Raw genomic sequence first — 22,500 nt, 5'->3', positions numbered from 1 at the left:
TATCATGTAGCCAACGGTAGAGAAGTGAAGCAAGTCGTTTTTGTAATAAATATTGCCTCGGGAAAGGATTCGTTCATCAGTTTGTGGCAGGAAATCAAGCAACAGGAGGGGAAGGGGGGGGGGGGGGGGGGGGTTTGATTTAGAATTAAATGAAAATCTAGACGTGAAAAAAATTAGTGTGAATACTATGCAAATATGACTAAAGCTGTTTATCAGAACACCAGAAAGCTGCAGTGTAAAGTGATGTGTTTTGTAGGAAACAGACACACTTTCCCCCACTATTTCTGGGCAATCAGTACAAAAAAAAAACATTCTTTTACTAGACATCGAACGCACGTTCTAATCCATGATTACTACTAGTTAGAAATCAGAAAAAAATGTCTTTGAAGTAATCAACAACTTAACTAATAAGAATGACTTCTGGCTCGTTTCTAACAATGATGGTCAAATGTGGCAAAGTATATAAGACGGTTGTGAAGACTAAAGTGTCCCATGAGAAATGGGCGTTAACAAAAAGGGCTCAAAGGTCAAGGCACACTCGCTTGGCAGGATATTACGTTGGTCACGTTTCATCACCTCACAGTACCAGCATTAATGAGGGAGGAGTTAGGGTGGACATTCAATGACCTGATGAAATTCCAAGGTCTTTGCATAGTATGTCGAGTTGACCTCTGACTCCATAAATGGACAAATGGAATCTCGGATCCAAAGGCAAATAAATCTACAGATCTTCAACCCTCCTTTTGTTTTCATTATATGAGGAGTGTTAGCTATCTGTCGATAACGATTAGGGAATCGTTGAATCGCTGAAACGTAGGCTGGGAATTTCGAAACGCCGGAAGTCAATTCACGTGAGTTGCAAATACATGTCATGCCAGTGAAGTAACACTATCCCATGAGGTGGGGTGGGGGGGGGGGGGGGGCTGTGTGGAGGGCTTAATCTTTTGAATATCGTGAAAGTTAACATTTTATCAAGAAATCATCCATCCACATACATTAAGCAAACGCGGCCTTTATGTGTCAAGTGGTCGCTGGTGTTTTGGCGTAGAAAGTGCCCCTCCTGTTAATAAGAGGGTCCCATCATTCTAACTGTCTCAATGGAGTCGGTTACAGAACATACTCCGTATCCACGGAAGCTTTTGAAAAAAAATCAAATATATACTATCGTCTATTGAATTCGTTTTGCCAAATTTATTTCAAGGTTACGTATATCACCCTTTAGTCCCTCGCCAATATCAAGAGACACACCCTCTGGCACTCTGGTCCAACGGTAATCTTTTACCTGCACCAGAGTGCAGGGAAAACACCTCTACCATTGATATGACTAGGCTCCCTGAGTTTATTGCTAAAACTTGTAGTAATCTCGGATTATTGACGTGCGTTCAACAGTGGCTTTGGAAGCAAAGGAGAAGGGTAGGGAAAGAAAGTTTGAGGATAAGATATTTACTTCTTGAGATTGTTTCAATATAAAGCGCCGAGTACTGTGACTCGGATGTGCCAGGATTGAATAATCTGACCACAGTTTTTAAGCACTTTTACTTCTATTTCTGCCATAGTTATGCAGTTTTTGCCTAGACGCTCAAACTTCGTCACTGATAAGTGCTACCAGCAAGGTTTATATTTTTTACAGTCAATATGCTTTGCAGGCTGTTACCATGGGAATACATCTACAATCCTGGTCAAACCTGTTGGGACAATTTCCGCTTTCCTCCCTTCCCCCATTACAAAGTTATTTTTTTTCGGTCTCCGAAATCAAGATCGGTTCATCGATCGCTCGCATGTTTCAACATTGTCTGGGGGGAAAGGGGTGCTGAAAAGGCAGCGAAAGAAGAACATGAGTTGCTCATATAACGATGGAAGAATGTACAGTAAATTCTCTACTTTTCGCCTAAAATTTGACAAGTGTCCCGAAGTCTTTTGACTCGGATTGTAGATTTCAAATGAAGCTATGATCCTCGCAGTTATGAACGCAATTTTAGCAATAGCGTAGAGAAGCCTGAAAAATTCAGGACTTCAACGGGCTCCCTGAGTTGAAGTCCTTAAGTCCCCGTTGAAGCCCTGAATTTGTCAGGCTTCTCAACGCTACTACTAAAATTGCGTTCAGTTGCACAACTGCGAGGATCATCGTTTCGAAGCTCTTCTATCGAACAGGAACGCTTGCAACGCAGGCTAATGAGAATCCGAAGACTCTCCCGTTGACACGATTACCCAGAATTCTTTTTGGGCACGAGCGAGGCAACTTAACAAGCACGAGACTGGCCCTCATGAAACGGCGGAAACGCTGTCGGAGGAAAGAGTGAGAAGAAAATTTCTAGCCGGATACTCATATACCTGCCAACTCTCACGCCTTAGGCGTGAGTCTCACGCCTGCGAGTTGAAAACTTCGATCTCACGCCGGCTCACGCCCGCGGTCCAATTTCTCACGCCTGATTGAAAAATGTGAGTTGTTGCCGTCTTGCTTGACACAATTTCCAAAAATATGTTAACTCAGACCCATGTAAGGAACGAAAACCATGTGTAAAATGAATAAATGACAATACCTTCCTCGCGATCTCTGATTTTTGAAGTGAAAAGCACTGGGAGCGAGCTCGCGTATATACGTCTTCGAAAGACTTCGGGCGTCTTCGGAAGACTTCGGACGTCTTCGGAAATCTTCGGAAATGTTCGTGTCGTCTTCAAGAATCCCAGCACTCCCAGGATAAAAATCTCACGCCTATATCTCAGAAAATGTTGGCAGGTATATACTCAACCTCTCTACCTTGAATTACCTACTATCGTCAATTCTTAATTTTCGCTGAATTCACTATTATCGTTTATTTAGAAGACTGAAAGCTTGATGTGGATTATGGGAAATCATCATATATTTTTATAGAATAACCTAAGAGTATGGACATAGGACTCGAACCTAGAATTAACCCGTCACCTTTGCACACTGCTAGCTGCTCAAGGACAATATTTTAAACACTAGTTGATAATGCTGAAGCAATACTAAACACTGCAAAAGTTTGGTTACCAAACTTCTCGACAAAGCTAAACATTTTGAAATGAAAGCTTAGGCCTAAATTATTTATCGAGCTTAGGCCTAATTACTCTTCAGCATTCGTTGGGAGAGTTAAACGTTTTTTTTGAAAACGCGGCATCTTAATCTTCAGTGGTGAAGCGGAAAGAAGCTGTTCCTGCGGGTTCACATCCAATCCCCGGATATGACTTTTAATTTCTTTATTTTCTTTGCTACTGCAAGTCCTGGGACAGTGTCCTAACTTCAAAGCAAAATTTCGAATTTACGATAATCGTTAATTAAGAGGAGAGATCATGACTTGTCGTTTCTGTTCCACACTCTTACAGTGCAACGCGCCTTACCGTGGCCACCCAGCAAACTTTCACATTTGACAACTACTTGTAAGTACGTCAACTCAACAACCCATACAACGGTGTTCAACTTACACCTGTGCGAACTTTGCAAGGAGGCGTAACTGTCAATCAAATTCACACTCCCTGATTGGCGGATAATTTTTAAAAAACTTTGTTAGGTGGCCACGGTAAGGCGCGTCGCACTGTAACAGCAACGGTTGTGTGAGAGGGCTACGGTTTACGGTCCTTACCCGAGAGGCGTTCTGTGAGGTTTGATATAAGACCTTAGGGGAGTGGGGAAAGAGTAATTATCAGGACATTAAATACCGAGTAGTTTTCATGGACATATCATTTATTATCAGGCAAAGGCAAGTAAGGTCATTAATAACATCTCCAAATTCATATATCCTTTGATTGCACCTGACGTCACAGCCGTCCTTACTGCTTGAGAAACTCTTATGATTCACTTTTCCGTATTTCAGTCAGAAGTTCGACCGGTTTTTTTAAAGTCCCCATGGACTTAGAAAAAAACCTCTACGAAAAAAGAACTTCTGTTGAGCGTTTTCACATGGGGTTACGGCGGCCATGTTGGTGTTCCAAAACAAAGAACCGGGAAATGAACTCTATTTTTATGAAGTACTTTCTTTTGTTGGTAAAGACTTGTCTCCATATGATCTCAAAGTGCCCTTGGACGTGAGGTGCCTGGAACAACAAAACTGAAACAACCCAAATCCATTCAAAAATGCTAACCTTAGGCCTAAAGATTATCAAAAGCATTGTAGCGCCACCCGGCAGGTACAAAACGCAGGTCACAGGTCACAGGGCACAGGTCATTGTTTTACCTATACAGGAAGTATCCTAAACATTCATAAAAGCTAACGTTAGGCCTAAAAACTTTTCTTTAGGCCTAATTAGGCCTAAAAGTAGCGTTTATGAATGTTTAGGATACTTTTCTTTAGGCCTAATTAGGCCTAAAAAGGCCTAATTAGGACTAATAAGGCCTAAGGTTAGCTTTTATGAATGTTTAGGATACTTTCTGTATAGGTTAAATAATGACTTGTGACCTGTGCCCTGTGACCTGCGTTTTGTACCTGCCGTAGTGCCACCCCACGTCCAAGGGCACATTGAGATATGGAACAAGTCTTTACCTCTATTGTTTCAGTAATATAATCCAATATGGCTGCTGGGCACGTGAGTGAGCTTTTCTTGAAACAAAGGAACGAATGCATAATGTAGGAGGGGCCTGTGCGGAAATCTTGCCTTAGATTTGTGTTAACAATTAGATTATCACATTTTAAAGTAACAATTAACATTTTTTATACTAGTTTTTAAATAGGTTAAATTTAAGCTTGTTATTTTTTGCATTTTTACCTTTGGTACATCTAGTCTTTGTCATGTTTAATTGTACACAGAGACTTATAATATCAGATTCTATAGTTTTTGGTGGGTTATAATTTTTTTTTCTGTAAAATATCCTAACAAGGATGGACAGAAACTTACAAGATTAGCAGCACAAAAAGCTGAATATATGGATTAACAGCTAGTGGGAATTTAAAAAGAGCAAGGATGTGAGACAGCGATATCTTTGATAACTGGCCACCCAAACACTGATAAATACTACTTATACTGGGGGCTTTTGCAGCTTTCTCACACCTATGAATCGTAAAAAGGTTATAACTTGTGCACGTAAGCCCACCAGAATATGGAAGCTAATTGAATTGTTTACGTTGTTTGCATTTTAATAAACAAAATGCATGTTAACAAAAAAAGTAGCCCACGTCTACTATTCACACCTCGCCCCCGCCCCCCCAAAACAACTTCAGGTGGTAGTGAGTAGCATACCATGGCTGATTCTACTCCTCATGTTGAAATGCTCATGAGTTAAATCAGTGCCTTGTCAACACAAGCCAAAAGTATTTCTTCATTTTTCACTAAAAATTGTTAGCAATAACAAAAAGAAGCAACTTTACATTATTTTTACAAAATTGTTGCTTCCTGCAGACACTTTTAAAATGTTTTCTGCATTGTTAATTTTTTATTTATATTTTTTCTTTTTTTGAGTGCATTTTTTCATAAAATCCTTTGAGCAAGAATCAAGTATAATGGCAGAGCATTATGAAGGGAGGAAAATTAATATTAAATTTTCATGTCCACTTGAAAGCCCTATGAAACTGGAGAAAAAGGTACATGAAATGATGGAAGGTGTAATATGCTATAGATTACAAGTTGGCAATGGACGAAAAAGGACAACTGAAAAATAGTTCAGTTAGCCTGCGTAGGAAGCACTGAAAGGGGAGGGAATGGGAAGAGAGAGCGAGAGCAAGTGCTAAAAAGGGAGGGGACTGGGGAGACAAAGAGAGGGAATGGCTCCCCTTCCTTCTCTCCCCAGCCCCCCTCCGTTTTCAGTGCCCTCCCCATTTCCTCCCTTTCAGTGCTTGCTACGCAGTCTATAGTTCAGTTTTCCGTTCGCCTGTTGCCAAGCAACTTGTAAATCTGAACAAAAAGGTGTTAAATAGGATGACCTTTTAAATCTCATGCTTCTTACTACTCCTTCTCACCTTTCTCTTTGTGTGCATCACCTGTCTAAAATGCATACCGTACTTATTCAGCTATAAGCCGAGCGATTTTTACACATTTCCTCACTCAATTTGGGAAAATTTGAAGCTGCAGAAGGGGTCTCGGCTTATAGCCGAGTATTTTTGATAAAAAGAATTTTCACAGCAAATTAAAACAGTAACAAATGAAGGTGTATTCACTTACAAGCCGAACTAAATTACTTGTAAAATGAAGAGAAGTTGTTGTTGGTGTAATATGGACTTTTATTACTTGGTGGCTCGTAAAGGAGTCCTTCCAACATTTTTAGGTTAAAATCAATGCCATCACATACCATTTTTTATGAAGATAATTTTTACATCAGCCATTGAAATCACAGAGTTTAGCATTTCATATGCATCATTTTAATGATACTGAGAAAAAGAACTCTCTCATGGGTTCTCAAACAATAAAATGATACTCTCATTTTTAAAAGCCCCTCAAGTTATTTAACATTTCAAACTGTGATATTTCATTTCACTTCAATGTTAAAAAGAGCCTGTTTAGTCCATTGGTGACCCTGTGCAAGTACCAATGGGACTGTTTATGTCATTTGGTATTCCTGTGCAAGAATTTGACAAGCTTTGTTGAGATATACATGGGTACCATTTGAAGTTCAAAGCATTTCAAAGTTTACCTAATCAAATGTCACAAAGGAGGCCTTGGAATATCAAAAGGACTAGCAGACTAAGGCCAAGCACCTCATAATTCAAGCTACAAGCCTTCTTGAGTTCAAAGTAATTATAATTGCAGTAAAATGCCCTATTCACAAATACTGTTCTTTCTTTTCTGACTCGATTAGAACGGAACAAATATAGGTCAAAACTACTATGCCACTTAAAATTCTGCTAATTGGAAGTTTTAACATCATGGATTGTGCATTTTTTGCTCACTGATCTGTCCAAATTTTGACATACCTCACTTCGTTTGAAATTAAAATTTCATTAACAGTCAGCCATGCATTTCCAAATACCGGTAATAATGATTATTATGAGATTAACTCTTTCTTTTTAATTGGATGTCAAAACCAATGTTACATAAAATATATTTTTTCACTTTTTTAATGCATCTTAAAATAATGTGGAATGTGGAAATGTGAGAAAAAAACAAGTTAATCTTTCTTTTCCTTTTTGGTTTTTTTTTTTACAAATATTACAGAATACATTATATTACACTTTATCAAGACACACCACATTTTAAAAAGTGGCCTTGGGATATCAAAGGTTCTGGTAGCCTCATAATTCAAGCTAAACCGTTCTTGAGAAAGTTGCAGTAAATGCACTATAAACACAGATACTGTAACTAATTGTATCTTTTTCTGACACCATTAGAACACATCAAATAGGTCAAAACAACAATGTCAGTTAAAATTCCACTAATTGGCAGTTTTAATTAACATTATGTACTGTGAATTCTTTGTTTAGTAATCTGTGTGTTTACATGCATGCTGCCCAAAATAAATAATTTTACATATATCGATTTAATTTTTATCCATCTTAACCCATTCACTCCGCAGGTGTCCCCAGTTGCTGAATAAAATTGTCTGGTTTTAGACAGAGTAAAATGTGTTTTTAAGTCTCACTCCCAGAAGTCAATAGGTTAATGGAGCTCAAGGTTGCTGCCTAACAGTCGCCCGCTCGCCTGGGGCGCCTTATTTGCGAGCGCGGGCGACCAAATTTGTGAACAAGTAGCCCGAACGGGCACCTTACTTGATTAATCCTCACTCACATGTAAATATGATCCCAGCTGGAATTACTTAATTCTGGGCTCTTGAAAAAATGACTCGGGCTACTAACTTTTAATGTTGGAAGCCCGAAGGGCTCCCGGACAATTTTCTTAGGCAGCAGCCTTGGAGCTGGGAACATTGAGTTGTTAAAATTGTGGACTGTCGAAATGTGATCTCATTAAAAAACAAGAAACCACAACGTTTCACAAATCGTAAAGAATACACCTTACATGAATATTCAAAAACTTCGTGAAGCCGCACCCTTCACTTTGTGAAGCTGCAAACCCATTTATAAGAACCTAAAATTTCAGAACCTGTTGGGCTAAAATTTTCATTTAAACCCCCTTTTCGTAAAAACCTATTTAGCCTAACTCAAGATTGAACCAAAATGAAAACCCCATCATGTGTTTGCCAACATTGGATTACACAATGAAATTGTATAATTTAAGAATACAGATCCATGTGACTTCTCTCTCATTTTCAAAGTCACAGTTTTTGAAGCTTACTGAAACTTCCTTGCATCCATGTCATGCATCAATGGTTGTGTGCTCAAATATAATTATTATTCCAATGTTCTAAAAATCTGTCATATATTTTGGATTATTTAGTGCAATCCCTTATACTGCTTATGTTAAAGTCCAAGTCATTTGTCATCACCCCCTTTGTGCCTGTGGCCAAATAGTTTGCATTACTAGTCAGTATATAATCCACAGGGATCTCCAGCCCTTTGCCCTGTCCAGAAAACTGGATGTCTGATTACAGAAGAAGGGTCATAGGATGATCACATCAAGCCCCAAGCGTCTGTCTTGAGGACTATACATTTTAGACCTTACTTCCTGTTTATCACAAAATGTAACACAACATTTTATGGGGACTGCAGCATGAAAGACATGCATGCTAGTACTTTGGAAAGATAATTTACTGTATGGTTATCATCTAAACTGTATTCTAGATAATTGCTTAATACTGTCAGCACTATACCTATTCCATATCACATATGCCCTGTAGTAGTTATCTCTGCTGATCGCTAGTGCCCCCATCAAATTAAGAACCTATTTAAGAACCTAAGTAGCCTAAAGTCCTAATAAATACCATTTCTATAAGAAACTATTTACAATAGGCTAAGATGGAAAAATCTATATGTGGGTTTTACTGCATGAAAGGTTCTGGCAGCCTCATAATTCAAGCTAAAAGCCTTTTTCTTGAGAAAATTGCAGTAAATGTGAATTTTTTGTTCAGTAATCTGTCCAAATTTTTTACATGCTACACAGTTCCAAATAAAAATAATATTATTATTATGTGTTAATTGGCATAACAGCGTAACTTAATATAAATGGAACCGATGTGTTTTAATATGTATACCAAAATAAATAGTTTTACTTTAAAGTAAAACACAAGTTTTGTTTTGTTTTCATGCATCTTAAAATTGTGGAATATTGAAATGTGACCCACAATGTTTCACAAATTGAACAGAGTAGTCCTTACATTCAAACAATGGCAACACAAAAAAATTTAATATCCTCATATGACTTCATTTTTCGCTCAACAAAAAGGGTAGCTTCACCTGTACAACACCAGGATTGTACAATACGTGTATTAAATTTTGCACTAGAACCAGTAGAGTAAGATTTGTATTTCAAAAATTGGAGTTAAAGATGTCCAAATATCAGTTGTAAACTGTTAACCAAGATTACAAAAATTTTCTAGTTTTTACTGCTTGAACTTAAATACCGGTAATTTTATTTAACAATTATTCGCCGAAGGTGAATAAATGTTTTAGTATAAATCACCACAAGTGATTATTCAAAAAAGAGAAAAAAAAAAACATTTCAACGCGAAATCATCTTCACTGTCTTACAGTGGCAAAACGACTACTGGCAGCCATCTTGTCCGTCGAGGTGATTATCGGCTGATAATCCGAGATAGCAAGCCAATGAGAGCGCGCGATTTTGTATAATCACCTGTGTATTTATACTAAAATTTGATAGTCTCATCAGTAAAGGCTGTTAACAATGCATCTTTAAACTTTTAAAAACACAATGCAAAAACATAGGTTTTCAATCATTCTTTAACATTTTGCCTAAACTATCATTTTTATTATTATAACTTTTTTTTTGTTTCCCTAAATTTATTCAGCTGAATGGCAACTGCTAGGAACTTGATAAATTATTAAACATTTTTTTTTCATTTTTCATTTTAATGGGCACCAATAACAGTGCACTTAAAAACCTACTTAAAAATAGAAACAAACCCATGATTAACAACACTTATTATAAATAAAAAAGGTTTGTTTTCTGCAAATTAAGAATGCTATTAAGTGACTTTATCTTTTTTGGTCTCATGGCTTCTTCACAGCCAGATGAATATTCACACGCAAATCTAATATCGGGTGTCGGTCCAACCAGTAGCTTATAAGACTCATCCACTCACACAGTGCTGCACACTTCAGCCCTTCTTCCCTGTCAGAGTTCAACTCTGCATAAGTTGTGTACAACCTAAATATTTTATTTTCTTTGTACTCTTCCTGTTCAGTGCTGTCTTGTGAAGGAAAAACCAAATCTTCAATGAAAGTCTTAGTCTGGATATGAGCATTGTCCACAAAAAGAAACAGGGTGCCAGGTGAGGCTCGCTTGAGAATATCTGACAAATAATTGAAAGCGCCTGGAAGATTTTGAACAGCAGACACAAACTTGACCATCAAAAACAGCTTTGCCTAATGATAGAATAAAAAAAGATACAGCATAATGTGAAAATTTTAAATGCAAGTTTTTTTTTACTTACAGGCACTGATTATTCTTCAATTTGCTATATTACAAATTAAGACAATAATGTAATTATGAAAAATATCATAAGTCCTCTGGTCATTTTGACAAACGGATGTTGGCAATGAAACCTCACAGACTTAAGGGAACTCATAGACTTAAGGGAAAATAAACTGTGATTCTGCATTCAACAAATTTTCTGTTGTGTTTATGATTGTGGAAAGTATTACAGGCTACTGAGATGAACCAGTGTTACTGGCAACCATGGCAACCATGGCAACCATGTTTACTGAAACAAAATGTAATGCTGCACTTACCCTCTTAAAAGCAAAGTTTGGAGTGAGCTCTGTGTCTCGTTTTCTACTTTGACTTCGGCCCCTGCAAATGTCAAAGGCACCATAGCGAAATGGTACACCACATATATCACGTAGGATGACCTGTGCAGTGTGATTCCATTGTTCACAGTTATCCAATAGCATCCACTCAGTGTTGGATGGAAGCAGCTGATGGAGCCCCAGAATCTCACTACCTGGTCCAGCACCAAGGCAACAGACATATAACCTACAGACCACACCACAAAACATCATAATGATTATTATCATATCACAACAGGCCCAAGAGCAGTTTTCTTGAGGCCCACATTCCAGTCAAGTCACAGACTTACACATATGTAATGATTGAGCAGTGTATGCACAAGCAAGTGTAATGATGTGCTTCCTTGCCAATGAATCAAATCACTGCATTGTCAATGCACCAACCTTTCTTTGCTGTTTCTTCTTTTTATAAACTCTGTCAGAGGTTCAAATTGACCTGAAGTAACAGTTGCCTGAACAAGGGTGGCGTGAGCTGCCGTGTAAGTACCAAGGTATGCCCAGCAAGACTCTGCATCATTGAAATGAATCTGGTCTGTTGCTTGACTTGAAAACAACTGTGAAACTCGCAACAGTTTGTCTCGCAGTGCAACCTGCCAGAATTTGGGATCAGACTGTAGGAGCTGAAGTTCTAGTTTTGTTTTCTCTTCCAGCTGAACTAATGAAATCTTCAGAGCACCTAGCACTTTTGAACAAAATGACTCTAAAAAGACAAGAAGGTAAAGATTAGAATTAATGTAAGCTAGCTAGTGTCCTTGTGGGCTGTGCCTCAAGGAGCTTATCATGCTTTTCTCAAGCTCAGCGAACGTAACTTGTTCATTGCAACTCAACAGATTTCGTATGCTAAGGAATCAGTTGTTGTCTGCTAGAACACAGTGTCAAAAGTTAGAACAACAAAAATGTAAGGATCGTGTAAACAGCCTGGAGTCAACTCTTGACTTAAGCTGGTTACCAGTATACAGAGTAAACATCGCAAAAGTTGCCATTTACATGGAGGGAGGCAAATTCTAATAGTCAAAAGATATGCATGCAGAAGTGCTGGTTAGGGTTTGGAATAACTGCCGAAATTCAGTATCTATGTTTTCGACATCTTGACAACTTCCACGTTTTTCTTTTTGTCCCTTTTACTAAGATCTCATTGACTAAAATGACCTTTGAGAAAATTGTCTAAAGTTCATTTAATCTTATATTATCAGCTGATCCTAATAAGCTTCTTTTATTGGTTGAGCGGATCACCTGAGTACACTTGATCAATTAAATATGCAACAGTATAAAGTGCCAATTCTGCAATTTTCTCAAATACCTGTCTTCTTTTTAAAAATATTGATCGCATATACCTACAAACTTCAAATATTTTTGTCACTAGATAAACACAGTCTCTGAAAATTGCTATATCACAAAGATGCTAATTTTTATCGTGTACCCGCCAACCTAATTATTAAATTAAGTCATGTTTGCTCCCACCGGTAAACGAATTGAAAGATTTTATCGAAAGAATTGAAGACAATATAGATGTACATATATTACGCAAGCGAAGATCTATAAAACCTACAAACACTGACGTATTGTGCTTACCGTCCAAACCTGTACTAAAACATTTTCCTTTGTTAAGTCCAATGGCATTCGGTATGTTTAACTGCGCTATCGTCTCAAGGGCTGGAGTTTTTACCCGGTCATTCTCACACGAAGACGAGGAAGATTTGCCATCGAATTGTCCTTTGCTGACAACTGACGCGTAAGTTGTACCCTTGTGCGACAAAACTTCAGTCCGTGCACCTGTTTCCGTAGTTAATGGCTTGTCATCACCCAGGACAGGTTCTTGTTGAAGTTTCCTTTCATACCGATCTCGAACTTTTCTTTTATACTGAACAATGTCTTGACGAAGCTGACATTCGAAGCAATCCTTCAGTGTCTCGTAAGGCTTGTGCTTGCTCCAGGCAATGAAAGATGGTAAATATTTAAAATGTCGACAAACCAAGCATTGGCGAATGATGACACTAGAATGATAGCCGGTCTGAAAAAGTTCCTGCGCCTCAAACATTGCAGCGCAGTCGATGCAGTTCCGATTTTTCTTGTCGGTAAACCACTCCGCTAGTTTAAACATACACAGAGGTGCCTTTTTCGAGCAACTGTGGCACTCCTGAAGACGATCATAAACGCAATCGCAGCAAACAAGGAAAGTGCTTTCCTTGAGTGATTCGTTTGGACCGGTTTCGACGTCGGTTTTCGATTTGCCGGTGAATGAAGGATGAATGTTTGTTATATTGAAGAAATCCTCCTGCCTCCTTCCCGTGTGGTCACAGTTAAAGCAACGTAAGACTTCCATTGCACTATTCAGGAGATCCGAGGAGAATAATTCTAGCGAGAAAACTGTCGGAAGAGGAATCACTGCCACCGGTATCCACAGGGAATCGAAAACAGTTGGGAAAAGTAATACATAGACCATAACGCTTAGCGAACCTTGTTTTCAATCCAGTCTCCCACAAGTTGCTCGGCTTGGAAAAAAAAATTTGCATTTGGTTTGTTGTTGTTTTTGTTTTTTTTTTTGGTGTTTGACAGAAACGGCCCAAAAATAAACGCTGGCAAGTTTTGAAAATCGGAAGAATCGAACCCATGCCAATATTTTCATATTCCTATCCGAAAATCAAGAAATACATTATTTTTTTATGTACGAACCTTTTTTATCATCACTCAATGATCTCCAGAAGTTGTTGTTACAAAATGGTTATCCAGTAGGTATCGTGAACTATAATATGTATGTTTTAAGAGGACAGCGGCAAAATGCTGAACGCCCCACAACGGTACCTAAAAAGATAATATATATAGTCCTCAGGGGCACCCAACGTCAATTTTCGGAAAATAGCTGTTCGGAAAACGATTTGATATATAGAATTTTCGGAACATTTGTTCTAAAATTTCTTGCTTGCCTGCCTGTCCTAGGATCTTCGAACATCTACAAAATGTATAATTGCCCATTTTTGACGGATTTTTTCTCTAAAAAGGTCACCTAGAATTTTCGAGAGCCTTTTTTCTGGCTTAAATTTTCGAAAAGGTAAGTTTTGATCCCTATAATTTTCGGATCACTAGACTTTCAGCTAGGAAATCCGAAAAGATGAAAAAATTTTAGGGGATAAAAATATGCCTATATCTACCGTTTAAATACCAAAATATGTTTAACAATGCTATGTTTAGGTGGTTTTGAACTATATTCTCGTTGGGTGCCCCTGAGTCCCACCCTATCTGGGTTTAAAAAGTACTGTAATCGCCAGGCAGCATAATTAAATGTTGTATTAGTAAATTTCCTGTAACATCAAGTCTTTTTTCCCGTATTAGGACAGATTAGCTCGCTCTCTTATGTCCAAGGTAAAAGTTGCAGGGATTGTAATGAATATTACATCGGTAAATCAAAGCGTAGGCTGCATGACCGGAAATGTGGTCACTTTAAAAGGTAAGTAGGCCACTGGCTGGTCCGACGGGCTTTGTTCCATAAAAGAAACTCTTTTTTTTATTCGTGATCTTCAGCCATCCTTAAATGAATACGTTAGGAGCGAAAAGCTGTATCTTTATTAATAAGTTTTACCTGTGTATTAGGTATATGCATTTATAGTGTATATATTTTCTCTTTTGTTTTCATTTTTTCTCGTATATCTTTGTACAGTATTGTATCACCTCCTTTTGTTACTATCAACATTACCTCACAACCTACTCAAATTACTGTTATATACTTCAAAAATTTTACTTCTGAAGATTTATATTACGTTAAGTCTCTAAAAATTCATTTCAGTATTCGCTTGTTTAACCTCCTGTTTTTCACTGCAGTTTGCGTTCTCTTTCTAATCAAGCTTCGTTTGCCAAATACAAAACCTCCAGGCTGAGAGTAACTGAAAATTTTAAGAACATCCTTAAAACATACCCATATGGTGCACCAAATGTATTTTTATTATTTAGAGTGGTTGTTTTTATATGTGGGAGAGCGCTCGACTCCGAACTGCGAGAGGTCCGGGTTCGTCCCCTGGCCGGGGACGTTGTGTTGTGTTGCTGGGCAAGACACTTTACTCTCACGGGTGCCAGCTGTATAAATGGGTACCGCGAAGCTAGTGCTTGGGGTAACCCTGCGATGGGCTGGCATCCAATCTTGGGCTTCATGGCCCATATGGGGGGAGTAGAAATACTCCTAGTCGCTTCATGCTACTGAAACTGGGATAAGCTTCGGCCGATGCAGACGTTACCTTTACCTTCACCTTATTGGTATATAAGTTATAACCAAAACCGAGTATGGTTTTATGAAAATAACCACATTGCAGTTTGGTTATTTATAAATACCGTAATCAAAACGAGACATTGGCTATTTAACAAATAACTAAAAAACGACTGTTAACCAAAACTGAAAATTGGTTATTTGACAATTATTCCATGAGCGCGCGTTGGATATGAGACGATAGATAGCCGGCAACGAGGCGCGTAGCGCCGAGTTGGCTTTAATCATCTCATATCCAACAAGCCTAAGTTAAGACTGTTAACAAGACTGTTAAGCCTAGTTTTCATATGTCGGGAAAATCCCAGACGATCGGAGATTTCGCTGTTTCCCGACCATCCCAGATTTTGCTGACTAATGAAAACCATAAATCGTAGACATCCCCGATAATCTGCGATGGTCGGGGACGAATCGGGAAAATAGAAAGCGTTTCTATTTTCCCGACGTGTCCCAGATTTTTGCGATCGTCGGCGATCATTCCCGACATATGAAAACTCAAATTTGTACTTTCAGGGACGTCAGCGATGGTTCTTAGCTCGTTACAAACCCTCTAAATTGCATGTTTCAATTTTTGGCGCACTTTCCATTTTCCGCCAAAGTCGCTATCGGGGGAATCTAGGACAAGCATCTGGCGATTTTCCGATATGTCGACAAAATCTGGGACGGTCGGGAAACTGCGAAATCCCTGATCGTCTGGGATTTTCCCGACATATGAAAACTAGGTTTTAGGTGTGGATATATTTTCCTAGCCTTGAATATTAATCTTTAATTGGGAGATTGCGGTATTTTTTGTATTATTTTTGGCACACCCTGGACTGGTGCAGAAAAAGAAAAATATCTTGTTATTGTGTGGTAGTCTCTGAGACTTTTGTGAATAGGAATTTTGGACTTCTTTCTATTTTTGAACTAGGAAGCTAACAAGTAATAATAAACTCATTAATATCACGTTTTAACCCGTTTTTCCTGAACGAATACAGTACAACAAGACATCGAGTTTGTTCGTAAGCCTTTGGGTGGATTTTAAATGCAGTGTTTGGCAGGCATCAATCCCACGTCAACATTTCGGAAACAACACACCGTCAGCTATCTGCCTTGACACGTACCCGTTGCTGAGAATTTCTAAGTGCATTTCACACTGCAGCAGAAATTCTTGCCACCATGTCATCGTTGGAAGCCATGCATGTTGGGTACCCAAGAACGTGTAGACTACTAAGTGACGTTTACATACATTACATAGCTTAGTATTACGGTGCATCCATGGCATTCTCCCATGGAGTATATTCCCCATGTTGCATGGAGAGAAATTGAAGCATGCAATGCACTGTATGAAATGAGCGGGAAAACAGGCCTCGTGGTTACGTGTCCATACCAAATTAGGTAAATAACCAATTTGCAATTTGCACTGGAAAAAAATCAAGTTTTGGTTATCTATAAATAACCAATTTCCATAACCATGTTTTTCAACATAAATAATCAATTTTCAGTTTTGGTCGTTTAGCAAATAACAACTTTGCAATTTTGGTTATTTACAAATAACCAATTTTCAGTTTTGGTTATTTATCAAATAACCACATTACCATTTTTGTTATTTATAAATAACCAAACTGCAATGTGGTTATTTACAGATAACCATAGTTTTTTTGGTTATTTAACAATTATTCCATGAGCCCGCGTTGTATACGAGATCAGTGGTAAATAGCCAACGAGACGCGTAGCTTAATTGCTAAATTTTATTAAAGTTTAAGAAACGAGCAGAAAGCGGTGTGATTTTCGGGCGCCAAAAATTTTATGCTGAGCGACATTGACCGCATTCATTTCCATAAAAGGTCAACGATGGTATAATGGCTGATAACCGTGATCCAGTAAACCAATGAGAAAGCTAGAATTGCATTATCCGAGGCTGAAAATTTAATAAATACAAATAACCACTCTAAATAACAAAAATACATTTGGCGCCCCATATACCCATGCTGAAGAGTCAGTTAAGAACGTCTTTATTTTGCTAAATTGTCTGTCTGTCTGTTTGTTTGTTGTTAGTGAGTATCCAGTGAGTATTATAAATAATTGTAAAAGAAATGTTAAACTGTAGTCTAACAGGAAAAGTAACAAATGACTTAGCATTAGATGATACGCTAACGAACAACTCAGTTTGTAGTCGAACTTATAACACACAACTTTAAGAACATGTACGATGGCCCAGGAGGGTCATAGTCCAGTTTTAATTTTGTGAGTCGTCACCAGTTCTCTCAAAGGTCACAGGTCATTTTTTTACCAATACAAAAAGTATCCTAAACATTCATAAAAGCTAACCTTAGGCCAAAAAGCTTTTGTTTAGGCGTAATTAGGCCTAAGGTTAGCTTTTAGGAATGTTTAGGATACTTTCTGTATTGGTAAAACAATGACCTGTGACCTGTCACCTGTGAGAGAACTGGTGACGACTCGCGAAATTATAACTGGACTGTAAATAAAATTAAAACTGGACAGTGAAAAATTAAAACTGGGCATTGAAAATTAAAACTGGACTGACTCTGGACTATGACCCACCCGGGCCATAATAAACATGTTAAGAACGTTTCAGGTTCAAATCGCAAAAAAAACAAGAACGTTCAGCCCCAATCCCAAACTTCTTGGTCGTTCTCAGGTGGCAAACAATTGCGTCAGGAATGATCATATGATGGTGAAAAGACCTTTTATTCGCCGCCTCCCTCAACAAAAGAGAAACATCCATTGCTTACCCAAACGAAGGGTTCTTTGGATAAGGAGGGCCAGATTTTTCCGCGCCAAGATCAATTTTTAAAATATATTTTTGTTTGTTTGGAAACCCCACAATGCTAGGTCAACGTTTCAAGTCGGTATTGCGAGTAAACATCGATGGTAAGAAGGACAATGTTATCCAAGTCGCAACTGCACGCAAAAGGAATGTTTGGAAAAGCTCCTTTCGATGCACACCTCACTACACAAGCATACTGTTAATTTTGTTCTTAGTTTACACCGCGCCGTGACACTGGCTGAACAAAATAGAAATGTTGGCTGGGCTATTCCATGGTTTGCATGGAATGTGCGTGGCATGTAGTAAAACATAATTAATATGGGGAGTATACTGGTGAGGAAAACTGTATAGTGTTTTAATTCACTTGATCAGCCGAGCCTTGTTATTCCACCGAAACAAAGAAAAACGTTTGCATGACACTAGAGTATGTGTTTCTGCTTTGAGAAGGCATATGAATAAATGTAGTTGTAAGAAATGTTTTTTAATTGACACTTTAACCTATCCTCGTTTTCAACCGTCAGAGTGGGTCTTTTTAAATCGCGAAAAAGCCACGGACGCACTCTGACGGTTGAAAACGAGGATAGGTTAAAGTGTCAATTAAAAAACATTTCTTACAATGACACTAGAGCTCAATTCCCAGAGGATTAGTTGGGTATACCAACATGGCCGCCGTGACGTCACGTAATCACACTCTGTAGAAGGACTTTAACCTGCGTAGCTGGTGGCTGTTGCAGGAACTGAGAACCCCGCCCCGGTCTTCCCACTTTCCGCCCAGCCCTCTCGCGGCTTTGTCCGCAACAACAGAACCAGACGAGTTTTACTCATTCCAATTATGATTATTTATTCCACCCTAACTCTGCTACCAGAGATCGTTTGTAGGGCAATATATGAAATACAATCATTCTTAAAGCAATTTTTTGGATGTGCAATATCTTAAGAACATTCAACCAGGTTTTGTGAGTTGGTTTATAATATCAATATCATAAATTAAGACAGTGAGTTTAACGTTGTTTTTCTTATTGGATGGTTTATTTTCTCAACTGCTCGATTTGTTTCTCAATTTTGATTTAAGTTTAGAAACTGGTGCTGTTCTTACACTTTCAAGTAAATAAATAAACAAATAAATGAATAAATAAATAAATAAGACATTAATTTTGGCATTTATGAAAAACGTATCAGTCGTGTGTTGTAGGTAACGTATCGAAGTCAATAAGAGGACCAGAAGGCTACCACACTGAGTTATGAATGTCAATATATCACTATGGTGATATATTGGGTAGCCTGCGAGCAAACTCCACTCGCACCCCGCGAGAGAGCTTACTCGCCGGCTAGAATTAGAAGGTGGACAGCTTATTCTCAAAAGCCGCATTTGGCGTCGTCTTAGCTATTTCTATATTTGCCTTTACGGTCAACAATTGCAAATTACCAATATTAGCCTGATTATTGGAATGAAAAAAAAAAAACCCCTCTGAATTAGAACATCTTCGAAGACAAACGTAGTGTTTAATGAAAAATTTGAGCAGCTGAAAAATAGAGTAACCTAATACCAACAAAAAAACAAAGCATGAGGAAGCTTTTCCTGTCAACTAATACTACATACGACAAAGAGAAAACTATGACCGAGATAAATTCCAAAACTGATTGAAAAATCTCTATTCTACCCATTGGCAGCTGGGTGGGTGCATATTCAACAGTATGAAAGGTGATCCTGTGGTACGGCTCTTTTGTCACCACCTTGCGAACAACAGCTAGTGGTGCTTTACATTAGATTATTGTCCCTGAGTTTTCTCTGAAAAACCAAACTTTGCTACGTACGTCTGTCAGTAATAACCGGCACTGGTGTATGTAAAGAGTAAATTAAGGTTTAAACTTGGGTCACACAGTATTGACTGAGTATCGAATTAACTCTCTAAAGTAGCGAAACGACTCATCCCTGAAGACTGAACAGTCGGGTGACAAGACGTCCTTCAAAAAAGACTGTTAGAGGTTACCCGTCAAACGAGCTGATGTACGCGGTCATTATATATTCTATATGAATTTTATACTTATTTATTACTTTTACTGATTTATTTCTTTTTCATCATCCACATTGATGGGTCACCTCTTCCTTCTATTGTAGATTTAAATACTCGGCCTAACGTTATTACCAAAATAGCATAAAATAGAATTACAATTAGTGTTATTGTTGTTTGTTTTCCACCTAAGGTTTGAAGTAAACTGTTCATAAATATTTCTTTTCACAAGCAAGGCATCTGCAAGCTGTGACAATCTTAATGTTTTTAACCAGTTGGCCGGGAGGTGACCTGAAAGGGCAGTTTAGCACAACAGGTTTCGTCGTAAAGGCAACTGGAGTACAATAAGAGCATGACTGAAATGTCGTCTTGCGATAAGGAATGTAAAACGAACGGCATTGACCATAACAAAGTCGTTTTACGACTGTCATTTCTTCACATCCTCGTCGGCGGATAGTGTGATTAAACGATTGCATCTTGCACCAGGGCTGCCCAATGTCTGTTAATGGCAGGAATGTAGCTCCTTTTGAGGTTAGAAGTGACTGGACTGATTTGCGCTCTGTCACGCTTTGCTCTCCCTGGGACCTCAAATAAGTCGAGATGAAGATAATGGCAACTATGACGAATTCTGTTGTTCGCATGCTGCCGGCAAGTAGTAATCTAAAAGAAAGGATAAGGCATCAAAATGATTTATAATACAACTCCTTAGTAATTCACCTTGCCACATTGGTGAGAGCACTCGCCTCCCACCAATGTGGCATAAGTTCGATTCCGGGCCAGACTCGGCGTCATATGTGGGTTGAATTTGTTGGTTCTCTACTCTGCACTGAGAGGTTTTTTTCTCCGGGTATTCGAGTTTTTCCCTCTCGATTTGCGTTAATTTGTTGATTTCAGTTTACAGTGTCCCCAATTAGTGCGTCAGCGCTAGAAGACGAGACACTAGTAAAGTTCCTTTCTTTTTCTTACCTATTTCTTGTCTGGTCCCTAAGGAAATAGCTTTAACACTACGGAAGTTCATTCTTAGCTTTGGAAGCTGATAGTTATATCGGAAATCTTATCTCAGTCTTAAAAAATTCCGTAATCGAAGCTTTCCACTCGATCACATAGTCTTTTATATCAACAAAATGAGCTCTGTGATGCCACGTGACTTTTCATGTTTATTCAGTCACATGACAACACAAATAGTCAGAAATGGCGGGCATTTCATAACTCGCATCTTAAAGCTGGGCAATGGTACTTGGTCTGGATAGACAACAGTAAGATCGTCTGGAAGAGAGTCAAAGCCCTTGACCTGAAGACCGAGGACATCAAAAGAAAACAATTTACCCATGCATGAACTATTGCTCGTGGCCAGATGCAGCTTGGTCAAAGCTGCGCATGAAGCCCCTTAACCACTAATGATGACAACGAGCGCTATACATGAAAAGCAGCTATTATTACCACACAGTCGTTTCACAAATCAAATCTATATTCCCATTCGAAAACATGAGTCGTTATTTGAACCATGGAGTCTATCTCTTCTCCTGACCAATTGGAATAAGGCCATCCCTCTTTTTTTTTTTCGTTTAGCGTCGAATACGTTTCCTGATATTGGGTCAGTCGGTCGGATTAAAAAAAAAAAAAAAGCTAAAAAAGAAATCACAAGTAGTCTCGGAATCGTAGGCCTTGTACCCCAGCATCATTACTGTGGAGCCAGGAAAAAAACAACAAGACGTGAACCTAAAGTCAATATGGTGGAGATATTGGTTGATGTTGTTGTAAAATTAAGACAACGTGAGAAAAAGGATCAACCACCGAAACTCCTATGCGACATGGTTTATCTACTTCGTTACATTTTTTTTTCGAAACTGCCAAAAATTTGGATCGGTCGGCCCTAAATGGAGAAAGTAAAGAGGATGGCCTAACCGCATCGTAAATTAAATTGGGAGATTAATCGATGACCGCTACGGGCAACGGTAACCCCTCAAAACAATAATATCATCGGTGAAAAGAAGAAAAATAATCGTTCTTCATATGCAGCATGCATTTTAGGAAGTATTTCTGCCGTACTCTGCATGAAACCTACGTGAAAATCACCATATTTAAGGTTTTGTCAACAACGTGGGCATACCAATGTGAATCTTTCATTTTGTATTTTTACCCTGAATCCGCTCGTGACGTCTTCGTCGACGTCGTCGTAGTAGATCTTGAAGTCCTTAAAAGAAAAGCTTGAGGAATGCCTCAGATTTTAAGGCCATTGGCTCTGCGCGCTCCGCAATGGCATTGTCAATTTCAGTACATGTCATTGCCGTCCTTTGCAACGCAATAAATGTTTAAGTCCAAAAACCTTGGGCTTGTTGAAAACTTTGGCACGTGGCAAATAAACTCTTCTTTCTCTCTCCAAAATCAAGCGCTCTTTAGAGTGATTTTCTTTTTGGAGAACTTGGTCGCATTTTACATGTTGAAAAGATATGGAATCATTGTAAAATGATTACTATAGAGCTAACTTGTATTGTAAAGTGACGTTCTTGATGCAGTCCTTTGCAAAAACGAAACACGAGGGGCATCGAAATGTCACCACAGACAACTCAAACGACTCTGATTCCTTGCTTTCTTCATTGTCGTTTACCCAGTTAAAAGAATATTTCGCGCTTTTTAGGCTGATCGAATTATTGATGTCAC

The 22,500-nt window shown here is 38.5% G+C and overlaps 1 protein-coding gene and 1 long non-coding RNA gene across 2 annotated transcripts in view; both read right to left on the bottom strand.

Annotated features, from left to right (window-relative positions):
- Nucleotides 1-7,311: 7,311 nt before the first annotated feature.
- Nucleotides 7,312-13,231, bottom strand: LOC137993361 (uncharacterized). Its single transcript, XM_068839159.1, has 4 exons — nt 12,378-13,231; nt 11,190-11,505; nt 10,749-10,992; nt 7,312-10,382 (listed from the first exon to the last, which is right to left on the bottom strand). Exons 1-4 carry the CDS (start codon nt 13,126-13,128, stop codon nt 10,008-10,010), a joined length of 1,686 nt encoding a protein of 561 aa, XP_068695260.1. The 5' UTR covers nt 13,129-13,231; the 3' UTR covers nt 7,312-10,007.
- Nucleotides 13,232-18,642: 5,411 nt separating this feature from the next.
- LOC137990883 (uncharacterized) overlaps nt 18,643-22,500 on the bottom strand; it is a 4,449-nt gene continuing 591 nt past the window's right edge. Inside the window, exon 2 of the long non-coding RNA XR_011121574.1 lies at nt 18,643-20,499. This is a non-coding gene — a long non-coding RNA (uncharacterized lncRNA). The remainder of the gene's footprint in view (nt 20,500-22,500) is intronic.

Source organism: Montipora foliosa, chromosome 2, assembly GCF_036669935.1.
Source record: "Montipora foliosa isolate CH-2021 chromosome 2, ASM3666993v2, whole genome shotgun sequence".
NCBI classification, from domain to species: domain Eukaryota; kingdom Metazoa; phylum Cnidaria; class Anthozoa; order Scleractinia; family Acroporidae; genus Montipora; species Montipora foliosa.
This window is presented reverse-complemented; position numbering and strand designations above follow the sequence as displayed.